The following is a 14,143-nucleotide window of genomic DNA, read 5'->3' as shown; positions in this document are numbered from 1 at the left end:
AAAAAGTGATAAAATGTTAATTAACAAAACAAAAAAAAGCACAAGATAATGAAGGTAGACAGTTTTTCATCCTTTTTATCCTTTTAGATCTTAATACATTCCCCAAAATAAAATTAAAAACACCAAAAAAACCCCTCAGCTAATATAAGTAATTTCTGCTATAAAATCTTTGTCACTAGAGGTTTTAGTTCACTGATTCTGAAAATCCAAAATCGGATATAAAATGTTTACCAGAATTTATGACTAGGAGGTTCTGAAAATATCATTTCGATATCTCACAAAGAATTTCAAACAAATGGGGTAGCTCTGGTGGCTCAGAGGTTTAGCACCACCTTCAGCCCAGGGCCTAATCCTGGAGACCTGGGATCGAGTCCCACATCAGGTTCCCTGCATGGAGCCTGCTTGTCCCTCTGCCTGTGTCCCTGCCAATCTCTCTCTCTCATAAATAAATAAAATCTTAAAAAAAAAAAATCTTAAGAAAAAAAGTTTAAATCAAGACAAAATTTTAACATCACTTATGTATCTCTTAATTTTAAAAAAATAAACCTGAAATAAAAAAATAAACCTGAAATAATGTATGAGACCTGTTGAGCACTTGATGATAAAATGCAGACAAAAACTTAAGTGGGTGGAAAAATTCCCACATTAGATAACCCTGTTTCTCACAACTTTTAGAAAGATACTTCCATTGCATGTCCTCTTCCAAATATCCTATTTTACCTTACTAAAAGCCAAAGTTATGAAGGATCAGCTATGTAGTGTTAGAGAGAGTGTATATGGGGGAAAAAATAGAAATACTCAGCTTGATGCAAAAAAACTGAAGAGAGCATTTAACTCTCAGACCCAAATGTACTTGGGGATGGGAAAGAACCAAAGTGAAGAGACACAGAAACAGACTTAAAATGGTTTCCACAGGTTGCAGTTAAGATACAATAACTGTGAAAGGATTTATCTTCCTACCTGAAACTAAAAAACTGAACAAAATATATGAAATTACAGTTTTTAGACACTGAACATCATGCACATGTGGCTGAGAGAGGGAAACATTTTCCCAACTTAGTGGCTGGTAAGTTTCCCCGCTGCAGTGTGGGGAAGGAAGATCCTGACAGAACCTAGAGGCTGAATGTGGAAAGACTAGAGTTCACAGGGCAGAACGTCAGAAGGGAGAGACCTTCTGACAGTAGGTTTGTAAAGGGTATCTGAGTCTTCAAGTGCTCGCTTACTGATCAGCACATGCACGTGAGGAAAAGTCTTGCGTTTGGTAAGGGCACCACCTGAAAGGAGCAGAGGGAATAATCCCTGGAACAAGGGTCTTAGAATAGTGCATGTTCCAACCACAGAGAATATCTCACAACTCATAGGGCATCTTGTAATCAGATTGGTAAACCCACATACCCAAGCTCAACAAGCCCCAAGCACAAGAAAAAGAAAGAAAACTCCACCATGGTCATAATTAAATTGTTTAAAACCAGTAACGAAGAGAAAATCTTCAAAGTGGGTAGAGAAAGAAAAAACGATACATCATGTACAGAGGAACACAGATTAAAAATGATAAAAACTTTTCATTAGAAACAGTGAAAACCAGAAGATGGAATAGCATCTTTAAAAGTACTGAAAGAGGGATCCCTGGGTGGCTCAGCGGTTTAGCGCCTGCCTTTGGCCCAGGGCGCGATCCTGGAGTCCCGGGATGGAGTCCCGCATCTGGCTCCCGGCATGAAGCCTGCTTCTCCCTCCTCCTGTGTCTCGGCCTCTCTCTCTTTCTGTGTCTATCATAAATAAATAAATAAATCTTTTTAAAAAAAAAAAAGTACCGAAAGAGAAAAAAGAAAAGAAAAAAGCCTATCAACCTAGAACTTTTTTTTAAAGATTTTATTTATTTATTCATGAGAGACACACAGAGAGGCAGAGACATAGGCAGAGGGAGAAGCAGGCTCCATGCAGGGAGCTCGATGCAAGCCAGACTCAATTTGACCTGAGCCAAAGGCAGACAGACAGACACTCAGCTAAGCCACCCAGGTGCCCCTCAATCTAGAACTTTTACCATGAAAACAACCTTCAAAAATGAAAGTGGAATAAAAACATTTTTAGACACATAAAACTGAAGAATTCTATCGGCACCAAACCTGAACTATAAAAATGTTTTGTTTTTTAATATTGTATTTATTTATTTTACAGAGAGACAGAGAGAAAGAGAGCACACGCACAAGCAGGGGGAGCAGAGAAAGGAGAGGGAGAAGCAGGCTCTCTGCTGACCTGAGCCAAAGGTAGTCACTTAACCAACCATGCCACCCAGGTGCCCCTGAACTATAGAAATATTAAAGGAAGTCCTTCAGACTGAAGAAAAAGACCATCACATAAAAACCTGCATTGACACAAAAACATGAAGAACACCAAATATAAATCAGTGAGCTCCTCTTTCAAAAGGCAAATCTTCTATTTATTTATTTATTTATTTATGCAATTTTTTTTTTTTTTGCAAATCTTTTTTTTAAAGATTTACTTACTTATTTGAGAGAGCACGGGCACGATCGCGCATGAGCAGGGGAGGGGCAGAGGGAGAGGGAGAATCTTCAATCAGACTCTCTTGGGAGCAGGGAGCATAATGCAGAGCTAAACCCCAGGACCCCGAGATCATGACCTGAGCCAAAATCAAGAGCTGGCTGCTGAGTAACCCAGGTGTCCCCAAAAAGCAAGCCTTTTATTTACATATAGCTTGTTTTGAATTAATTAGATAATTAAGTCAATAATAAACTTAGATCTTTAGATTCAGGAAATAAAAATATTAACGGATCAAAGAAAGGTGTGTGCATATACAAGTAATTGTGAGAAGAAAGAAGTATAACGGCTGAATGGAAGTGGACTTAAGTGGATAGTTAAGGTCTACTACTGGGGCAGCATGATGACAATTTTAAAAGTTTTAAAATTTTGTTGGTGATTCTAATTTTAAAAGAAATTCTCTTCTCTATATTCATATGTCTTTAAAACGCTGTTCTTCCATGAAGATATGGAATCTATCTAACCCAATCTCCAAATATATCTAACCCAATCTCCAAATCTGGACTTAATTATGTGCCTTCCCTGGCCAATGAAATGTAAGTAAACATAAAGTGAGTAGAGGTTTAAAAAGTGCTTGTGAGAGAAAGCATGCTTTTTCTTGCTACTGTTGAAACTCAGTCAGCATTTGAGAAGGCCTGGGTTAGCCAGCTGGATGATGACAGTGTGAGAGAGACACACACACACACACACATGACCTTACTTGTCCTATTACTTCAGCCAATTGCCAGATGTCCTGCCAAATGACTGCATATACAGGAGTGAGTTCAGCCCAGACAAAAAGAACTGCTAAACAGAATCAGGAGTTAAATAAAATGGGGTCTATTTTAAGCTAACAATTTTGGGGTTGTTTTATCATGCAGCAAAAGCTAACTAATACAAAAGGTAAAGTTCATATATTTTATCATTTTTTATAGGCCTCTAATAAGTTGTCAAAGGAAGCTTTTTTTTTCATGTAGTCTCTTTATAAGCTTCTATTTCTATACCAATTCAGTCTAGTTCTTTCCTGTTTATTCCAGGTTAAATTCTATTCCTACCATTCTAAGGAAACAGAAAACATGACAGCATAGAATTCGTAAAAAGTCTATAGAAAACTCTAAATGTGTGCTGCCAAAATTTACCATTAGTCAATAGTAATTTGGCCATCGAACACCTGTAGTATGGATAGAGCCACAAGTTGAAATACTAATGCTTTTGGGGGTGCCTGTGTGGCTCAGCTGATTCAGCACTGGACTCTTGTTTTTGGCTCAGGTCATGATCTCAGGGCTGTGAGACTGAGCCTCGTGAAAGGCTCCATGCTCAGTGGGGAGGCTGTTTGAGACTTCTCTCTCCCTCTGCCCCTCCCACTGCACCTACATTCATGCTCATGCTCTCTCTCTCTAAAATAAATAAATCTTAAATATATATATATATAATAATAATAATAGTGCTTTTGGATATTGTGAGATAAAGTATCAAAATAAATTTCATTTGTTTTTTTTTAACCTTTCTTAATGTGGCTACTAGAAAATTTAAAATTAATGTAAAATATATTATGTTTGTATATAGTGCAATGCTACAGAACACATCTCATAATAATGCTTGGTTTAGTATACAAAAAACCAAACCACAACAAAACACTGAACTGAAATCAGAGTTTAGGCTCTTCTGTTCAGTGATTTGTCCTTGGACAAGCCACCATACTCCTTTTCCTTATGCATTAATTTCTCTATTTCTATAAAGAAAGAGCAATGCTCAAGGTTTTTTCTAACTTGAAAATGAGAAGTCAGTAAGCTTAACCACTGAGGTACTATGATTTACAGCACTCACTAATGGTACTTAAAATACTTAAAATTTCCACTTCATAATTTAGTATTTCATTACATAAGGTTTCACACCATTTTCTTTTTTAAGAGTCAACTAATATAATTGATATCTAACTTGAAACCATAGTATAAAGGCAGCTTTCAGACAACAGATTTGCTTATTTTCCTTTTCATGTCAAGTCTAAGGAAAACATTTCATTATAAATCTAAAAGATCTTAGTTATAGTACATGATGCTTCACTATGCACAGCAAGAAAAAGAGACAAACAGAAATGCTTAAAAAATAACTTACTTGATCACTGAGAAGAGAGTCCTAAAAAGCTGAATAAAAATTTCATTGCAATCTTCCAATTCGAAGCAGATGTTATAGGATTTAACCCAAGCTAAGTTCTTAAATAAATAAATAAATAAATAGATTATTTATACTTGCACAGAATGGTTACACAAAAGCAAACTCATTACTATAATTTAATTTTTAGAATTACAAATTTATATTAAAGCTTATAAAGGTCCAACTATATAAAGCTGTTAAAGTTGTTATATACTCTGACCTTTAAAAAGACATATATGTGTTGGCATTAACCTACTCTAATGAAAAAATATTAAACTGTTAAGAGATTAGTAGACATATATACATACTAAATATAAGGACTGGTGAAAATTAATTCAACTTAAACCCTCTTCACATTAGAAAAGAATAAAAACAAAAAGATGAAAACAGACGTTCAAATAACATAACAGATTTTCCAGTGGAATGTATTTTATCTTAAAAGATATTTTATTAAGTGGGATTTGTATAGAACAAAAAAATTCATCTTACATTATAAAGTTTCTGTAAGGAATTTTCTATTACATGAGTAGTGTGATATTTATTAAATTTTTTTTTACCTCTAATAAATAAAAGTATCTATTAAACTGTGGACTCTTTGTATCCTCCAAACCTTTTAATTGTCTGGTAATAAACAAAAATATGTCCTGTTAAAAAAAATGATAAAATTAATTTAGATACAAATACTTATCATTCACAATATACTAATAATAGTCTCTCTATACATATTCTCCATTACATACTACAATAAAAGAAAATTCTCCTTAGCCAAATGACTTGGGATTGGCTTAGTCTGTTATTCCAAATAATGAGAATAGAGCAAATTATATAAAATTATATCTTTCAGAAATGATAATAAAAATTATTACTGCCATAAATTTCTAGGCTTTCTCATTCTCAAAAAACCATAAGTTCTACATCTTGTTGTCCTTTCTTCTATTACAGAACTTCCACTTTACTATCTTCATTCACCTTGCAGCATGGTAAACTATTATCTTCATTTTAAGGACCTGGACAAGAGTTTTTCCATTACTACTTCCTACATGAAAATAGTAATTTTCAGCATGTAGTTTGAATTTGATGTGTGGTTATAAATTTGTGTGGAACAAAAACAATAACAGACTAGTTGAAGAGTCATACTTTTCATGACAATAGTGTGCCATTTCTTAATAAGCTTTCTTTAGAAGTTTTAACCCAAAATAGAATCAATATGCAAAAAAATGACTTTAGGACAACTGAAAAGAAAGAAGTTCAAAATATTAAAATTTATCAAGAAGAAAATTATTCAGAATATGAAGTCAGCTCAAGAGATCAATTCAAAAGAGTTCCTTGAACATTTCAAACAAAGGCAGAAACCTCCAAGATAAGCATAATATAATTCTGCATGTAATGTGCAAGGGGAAATAATCATTTGAATATATAAATTCCGTTACACTATTGTTTTAAAAAAAAAAAGTGTCACTAAATCCACTTCTATCTCTTCAATTCAGCCATCTGGGCTTTGTGATGGGTTATCATGAGGGTCACCTATGAGCAGACAGGGACTAATTTTAATTTTGATCTATACCTTTCAATGCCTCAATAAAAATACCAGTCATTTTTGTAGATATGTAATAAATTTTAACTGAATGAATTCATTTTTATGAATAATAAAAGCTATGTTCCTAAAGGTAAGCTGAACTATAAAAGTGAACTAATTCTATAAAGATTGTATTTACCTTAAGTTTATCATGGGAAGTATATGGAGCTTCTGGGGCATAGATTCGAAAAATGTCGGCCAAACAACATGCTACAAGGAGACGCACATCTTTATTGGGATTCCTGAGGAAAAATTCAGATGCAAGATGCAAGGCTAGTGGGAGATACTGCTGTTTTTCATCTTCTGAGTCCTGATCCATATCCATAAAAGTTTTTACTACCATCTGTAAAAATATATATATAAAAAAAACATACTCAACTCCTGATACTTAGAAATTAGTAGTAGACATATGTTTTTAAAAACTCATGTCCATTAAAACACAAACTAGTAATCAGTTACTATCAAAGGATTCACAATCAGTTTGTGTAAATCTTCAATTAAGACTCTAATCATTTTACATCTAGTCCAGGTAAAAAATTCTTAGCCTCATACATACAATCAAATTCATCTGATATTTGCAACATCATCATCAATTATGTTTCTTTTATATTTTATTATCAAAGCTGCCTTGATTTCACACTTTAATAGGTTTTGCATTTCAGAGAAAACCATGTTCAAGCATTTTTATGTAGTTTATGATTAAAAGCTGTAATTATAAAATAACCTGTTACTTACAACTACAAAATTAACAAGTGTACATTTTAGAATCACTATAAAACAAAAAGGTCCATGCTCGTGAACTGGAAGAATGTTGTTAAAATGTACATACTACAAAGCAATCTACAGATTCAATGCAATTCCCATCAAAATACCAATAGTATTTTTTCACAGAACTACAACAAAGAATCCTAAAATTTGTAATGAACCACGAAGTACCCAAATTGGCAGAGCACTTCTGAGAAAGAACAACAAAGCTCGAAGTATCACATCCCAGATTTCAAGGTATACTACAAACTAAGGTAATTAAAACAATATGATTACTAGGGGATGGGGAAAATGAGAGAAGGGGAGTTGGAAGTACAGGCTTCCACGTATGGAATGAATAAGTCATGGGGATGAAAGGGAATACAGTACAGGGAATATAGTCAGCGGTATGATAACAGATGGTAGCCACACTTGTGGTAAGAACAACATAATGCATACAGCTGTGGAATCACTATGTTGTACACATGAAACTAATATAACATTGTGTGTCAACTATACCTCAATAAAAAGAAAAAAGAATTTTAAAAAAACCCAGTATGGTACAGGCACAAAACAGGCCAAAAATAAACCTGTGCTTCTATGGTCCATTAACCCACCACAAAGGAGGCAAGAATATATATTGGGGAAATGACAGTCTCTTCAATAAATGGTTCTGGGAAAACTGGACAGCTACATGCAGAAGAGTAAAACTGAACTACTTTCTTATAGCATATACAAAAATAACATGGATTAAAGACTTAAATGTAATACTGAAAACCATAAAATTCCTAAAGGAAAACTATAAGCAGTAATCTCTTAAACATCGACCTTAAGCAGTATTTTTCTGGATCTGTCTCCACAGGCAAGGAAACAAAAGCAAAAATAAACTGAGACTACATCAACTAAAAGGCTTTTTACACAGCAAAAGAAACCATCAATAAAACAAAAAGGCAACCTACTAAATAGAAGATATTTACAAATGATATATCTGGTAAGGGGTTAATATCCAAAATATATAAAGAACCCATGAACTCAACACCAAAAAACCCCAAATAATCCAATTTTTTAAAGTGAACAGAGGACCTAAATAGACATTTTTCCAAAGAAGATATACAGATTGCCAAAAGACACATGAAAAGGTGCTCAACTAATCACTAATCATCAGGAAAATGCAAATGAATAAAATGTAAAAAAAAAAAAAAAAAAAAAAAAAGGGCAGCCCTGGTGGCTCAGCAGGTTTAGCGCTGCCTCCAGCCCAGGGCGTGATCTAGGAGACCCAGGAGGATCGAGGCCCACATCAGGCTCCCTGCATGGAGCCTGCTTCTCCCTCTGCCTGTGTCTCTGCCTCTCTCTCTGTGTCTCTATAAATAAATAAAATGTTTTTTTTAAAAAAAAAGAAAATGCAAAGAACAAGGCAGTATTATCTCATACCAGTCAGAATGGCTAGTATCAAAATGGCAAGAAACAAGTGTTGGAGAGAATGTGGAGAAAAGGAATCCTCGTGCATTGTTGGTGGGAATGTAAATAGGTGCAACCACTGTGGAAAACAGTGCTGAGGTTCCTCAAGAAATTAAAAATAGAAATAACATATGCCCCAGTAATTCCACTTCTGGGAATTTACCTGAAGAAAATAAAAACACTAATTAGAAAAGATATAGGCACCCCTATGTTTACTGCCACATTATTTATAATAGCCAAGATACGGAAGCAACCTTAATGTCTACAATAGATAAGTGAATTAAAGTGATATACAAACATACATGCACACTTAAACACTAGAATATTAATCAACCATAAAAAATGAAATCTTGCCATTCATGGGAGCATGGGTGATCCTACAGGATATTATGCAAGGTGAAAGAAATCACACAGAAGACAATCTTATATGTATTGAATTTTGTCATTTTTTTCTGTGCCTGCTGAGGTGATCATATTTTCTTCCTAATTCTGTAAATAGAGTAAATCTCACAGACTGGTCTTCTAATTTTAATCCAAGTTTCTATTCCTAAAACTAATTCTAGATCTAAGTTTCCATTTTAAAATAATGCCAACTAGGTCATAACACTTGTGCATTGCTAGATTTTTTAAAAAATTTTATTTATTTATTCATAGAGTCACACAGAGAGAGGCAGAGACACAGGCAGAGGGAGAAGCAGGCTCCATGCAGAGAGCCTGACATGGGACTCGATCCACGGTCTCCAGGATCACACCCTGGGCTGCAGGCGGCGCTAAACCGCTGAGCCACTGGGGCTGCCCTGCATTGCTAGATTTGATATGCTATTATATTGCTTCAATTTTTACATTTACATTCATGAAAGAAATTGGCTTATAACTTTAAGACAACTTTGCCCACGGTTTTTTTTTCAAATATTTAAAAATTTATTTTATTTTAGAGAGTGTATCTGAGAAGGGGAACAGGGAGAAGGAAAAGAATCTCAAGCAGAGTGCACTGAGTTTGGAGCCTAACACAGGGCTCAATTCCATGACCCCAAGATCATGACCTGAGCCAAAACCAAGAGTTGGACACTTAATCAACTGAGCCATCCAAACACCCCCAACCTTGTCCATTTTAGAAATGAAGTTATACTGACTTAAATTAATAAGTGATCCCTTTCCTTCTATTATACAGAAAGTTTATAGTAATACTGGTTTTATCTTTCTTCCTTAGTGAAGCTCAACTGATCAAAGAAGGAATCATAATGGAATTTAGAAAATATTCTGAACTGAATGACAATGAAAATATAAACTATCAATACTTGTGGGATGCAGATGAAGTTGTACTTATAGGAAATTTATAACATTAAATGTATACGTTACAATAGAAGAATGAAAATTCAGTGATTTATATTTCCATCCCAAGCAGTGAGAAAAATAGCAAATTAAATAAAAAGGAGGTAAAATGAAAGGGGGAAAAATTAAAACAGATATCAATGAACTGGAAAACAAACATACAAAAGAAAAAAACCAAACAATGACAAATGCTGACTGTTGAAAAGACTAAAAGAATTGACATGCTTCTATAAGAATTAATCAAGAATTAATCAAAGGCGGCACAAATTATCATTGTCAGGAATTAAAAAGAGGACATATTATCCATCCTAATAATACATGGGGAGAGGAAGGGGCTGGCACTGAAAAATACTCTCTGAATAATCCTACTTCTATGGAAAAAACTGAATCTGAAATTTAAAACCTTCCCACAAAAAAATATCCAATGTTAGATGGCTTCACTTATGAAAAGTCCCAATCAAGACAACTATGTATAGACAGGCATACGACTGGTTACTCTGCTCAGTATACCAAGCTTCTCCTGACATTCTGTTGTTAGCTTTGTATCTTGGTTTGATTATGCAGTCAGTATAACTAGTCAGTGACAGTCTATTTACTGTTAAGTACAAACATCTCTGTGAGATGTTAAGCCTTATTTCTTGCTTATCTATTAACATTTTGGTAGAAATTGTTATCTAGTTGGAATTAATGATATAATACATTAATATGCATTATTATAATAATACATTAATAATATAAACACCGGGATCCCTGGGTGGCGCAGTGGTTTGGCGCCTGCCTTTGGCCCAGGGCACGATCCTGGAGACCCGGGATAGAGTCCCACATCGGGCTCCCGGTGCATGGAGCCTGCTTCTCCCTCTGCCTGTGTCTCTGCCTCTCTCTCTCTCTCTCTCTATCATAAATAAATAAAATTAAAAAAAATATAAACACCTGAAGTTTAGGGATTCTTAAAGATAAAGAACACCAAATGTGAGTTGTGAAAGGATCAAAGAAAATCTTAACATTAACTTAAAGTAGGACTAGCCAGGTCACCTGAAATTATCTGATTAGGCTCCCTTTCACATAAGTCATCTAATCTCAACCAACAAAATAATCAAAACTTTTATTTATGGATGAGTAAACTAAGGAACAGTTTAAATCCTCATGCAAGCTGACAAAAGCCAAAGGAGAGAACATGCAAACCATAGATATTTTGAAGGCCACTGAAGTGTTTGAGCAACAGCATAATATGGTTAGATTTGCATTCCATGAAAATATCTTTTTAGTTACGAGGTAGCCAGAAAATGAATGTCCCACTCAAGGTGGATGAATCCATCAAAGCTAACTCAGCCAAACTCTGAAGTCACTAGTGACATCTTACAGAGTATTTTGAAGCAATCTGAGCACATTCAGTGAGATCAAGAAAGATAAAGTAAGAAGGGTAAACTATACTCCTAAATGCCATAACTAAGGCCCTTAAATTTTATTGGAAAATTATACAGGACATGGGAGTCATCAAAAATATTTCTCAGTAGTGAAGTCTATGTATTTGCCATCTATTGCTATGTGACAAAATACCCTCACACTCTGTACCTTAAAACAATAAATATTTCTTTGTCACAATTTATATGGAAGCAGAATCAGAGAGTAACTTAGCTAGATGGTTTTGTTTGAATTCTCTAATGAAACTCTAGTCAAAGTTATAATCATCTGAAGGTCTGATGAGCCTACCAGATATGCTATGAAGGTAGTAGCTCATTCCATGATTGTAAGACGGCACTGGATTTTGGCAAACGACATCAATTCCTCTCTTTGGGGGCTCTCTCCATGGACAGCTGCTTGAGTGTCCTCATGGAATGGCAGCTGGCTTTCTCCCAGTGAGTGATCCCAGAGCGCCAAGTCATTAATAACAATCTTTTATGACTAACCTCAAAAAACATACACTGTCACTTCTACAATAGCCTAATTAGTTACTCAGGACAGCCCTTCTGATTAGAATATAAGGGAATGAGGATCATTCAGGGCCATGTTGGAGGCTAACTACCATATTATGTCTCCTCATATTTACATCTTGTTTAGTCCTCTCTCAAAAAGACACCGGGTTTGGTCATGTGGCTTATTTTGACCAGTGGGACATTAGAAAGAGTAACGCAAGGAGAGGCCTGATAACTACATACATATAGATGCTGGAATGCTCCCTACTGGAACCCAGCTACCACAGTGTTAGGAAGACTGGACTATCCAAGAAAGAAGAGACCATGCACAGAATCCTAGAAAATGAGACAACACACAGAGGCAGACTGCATAGAGAACTCAGAGTCCTCGTTGAGCGCCCAGCTAAATTTAGCTTGTAAGAGTAACCCAGGCTGACACCATATGGAGCAGTAATATCACAGAACTATGAGAAATAATAAATAATTTTAACCAGCTAGATTCTGTTTTACTATATAGCCAACAATGAACTGAAACCACATCCATTCTGCAGTTTTTAAAACATGCCTTTCTGTACTGCAGAGGCAGGAAAGCTGAAAATTATATATCCTGAGCCACCTTACAATAAAGGTCATACTTGTAATTTGGTTTAGCTAATCAGAAGCACTTATTCATGATTGGAAAATGGAAATGTGGAAAAGGTTGTGTTGCTATTCTTTCTGCCCTCTTTTTGGCTGGCAGCTATGGAATGAAGGCATTTTGTGGTATGTGGTAGCAGGAGCATTAACCTTTGTGAAGACTTACAGGAAGGATATATCCATTTTGTGCTGGTATTGATCTATTAGATGTGTGAGGTTCTGGAGTAATTATTATGGCAATGGTTTACTCATGACAATACTTCCAAGAGATAGGTACTATTATCATCCTTTCCTTATGGATAAGGAAAGTTGTGCACATCTAGGTCCTGGGTCACATAGTCTCAGAACAAGATCAATACCAGCACATAAGGGAAGGAAGAAAGTAAAAGAAAATATTAGAATGCACCACATATGATAAGGGTATAAATATAGTTGAAATTTGGTTTCACATACATGACTGACCTGGGGAGCACAGTATGAAGTATGTTTCTCAGCATGGGTTGTGGTTCTGGAGATGGATGGTGCAGATAGTTGCACAACAATGTGAATGAACTTAATACCACTCAACTGTATGCTTAAAAATGGTTAAAATTTTTTAACATAAAATACATCTATGTTATGTATATTTTACCATAATTTAAAAAATCAGTACAAATGACTTCTAAAACTGGGGAGATATTTTTCTTAGCTACACGTTAAGTAATGTTACAACCAAGTGAAATAAACACAAATACATCAAAACATGTTAAAAAATAAAGTTCAGGATGAAGTAATAATAGTGTAATAAAAAATAAAATTTAAAAATCTGATCCTTTGGAACCAGCTAGTTTTTTAAAACTTTCTGAAAGGAACGCTATCACATCACACAGAGAATCATAAAATATAGAAAAGTATAGCATGCATGACCTAACCGGGCATAAACACAGAAGAGGAGGACTATTACTGTCCCCATGAGCCCAAACACAAGCATCAAAAATGGAATCTTAAAGAACTATTCAGTGTTTTTGTTACAAATGACTTTGCATTTATATAGGACACTAGAGTAGGCAGAGAGGAAAAGAGTAAAAGTGGAAAAAGTTAACATCTGAAGAACACAGGAGGCTCTTTTTACTATTCCTGCAGCTTTTCTAAGTCTGCAATTATATCAAACTAAAAAACTGAAATTAAATTCATTTGCCAAAGTATAAGACAAACATACATATATTAATAGTTGCAATGAAAGTTTCACCAAACAAGACTTGCCTTAAAAAGAAGTTTCTGGTTTTAATAAAATGTATTTATCACTTCATCATTAGCTTGATATAGAGATGTTACAGATATGAAAATACAATGATACAAAATATTCTAATTCTACTTTCAAACCTTAAAAAAATAAATTACAGGTTTCTTTTACCTAAGTTTCGTCAGGAAAATAATTTTTGTCTGTTATCAGCTGTATCCTCGATGATGAGAACAGTGATTGGAACAAAGTACGTGGGGTATACACTTTTTTTTTTTTAAAGAACACTAAAATTCACAAAATGCCTCTTTAACATATACTCTGATTACATATATACATGAGTGTTAACAATATATACATTATGACCCATGATATATATTCCTACCATTCTGGCTTAAAACTTACTCAGTTATAGATTATTAATCAGTAAGTTAATATCTGTTTCCCAGAAGTTTATTTAGAGTTTTAAAGTAAATATAATCCTAAACATGGGTCAATAGCAAGGGTCACAGCTGGAGGGGAGTGACATGGAAATAAGGATTGAGGAGAAATGGAGAGCCCATGCCCAACTAAAGA

The 14,143-nt window shown here is 34.7% G+C and overlaps 1 protein-coding gene across 3 annotated transcripts in view; it reads right to left on the bottom strand.

Moving 5' to 3' along the window:
• Positions 1-14,143, bottom strand: part of PDS5A (PDS5 cohesin associated factor A) — a 154,250-nt gene that overhangs the window by 88,073 nt on the left and 52,034 nt on the right. For 2 of the 3 annotated variants that reach the window (XM_041751997.1, XM_041751998.1), the window contains exons 3-5: positions 6,405-6,608; positions 5,247-5,333; positions 4,651-4,748 (exon numbers count right to left, since the gene is read on the bottom strand). The exons of the other annotated variant lie outside the window; for it this stretch is intronic. In XM_041751997.1, coding sequence (XP_041607931.1) covers positions 4,651-4,748; positions 5,247-5,333; positions 6,405-6,608 — 389 coding nt within the window. The remainder of the gene's footprint in view (positions 1-4,650; positions 4,749-5,246; positions 5,334-6,404; positions 6,609-14,143) is intronic. 3 annotated transcript variants of the gene reach the window in all.

The sequence above is a fragment of the Vulpes lagopus genome, chromosome 4 (genome assembly GCF_018345385.1).
Source record: "Vulpes lagopus strain Blue_001 chromosome 4, ASM1834538v1, whole genome shotgun sequence".
Classification (NCBI taxonomy): domain Eukaryota; kingdom Metazoa; phylum Chordata; class Mammalia; order Carnivora; family Canidae; genus Vulpes; species Vulpes lagopus.
This window is presented reverse-complemented; position numbering and strand designations above follow the sequence as displayed.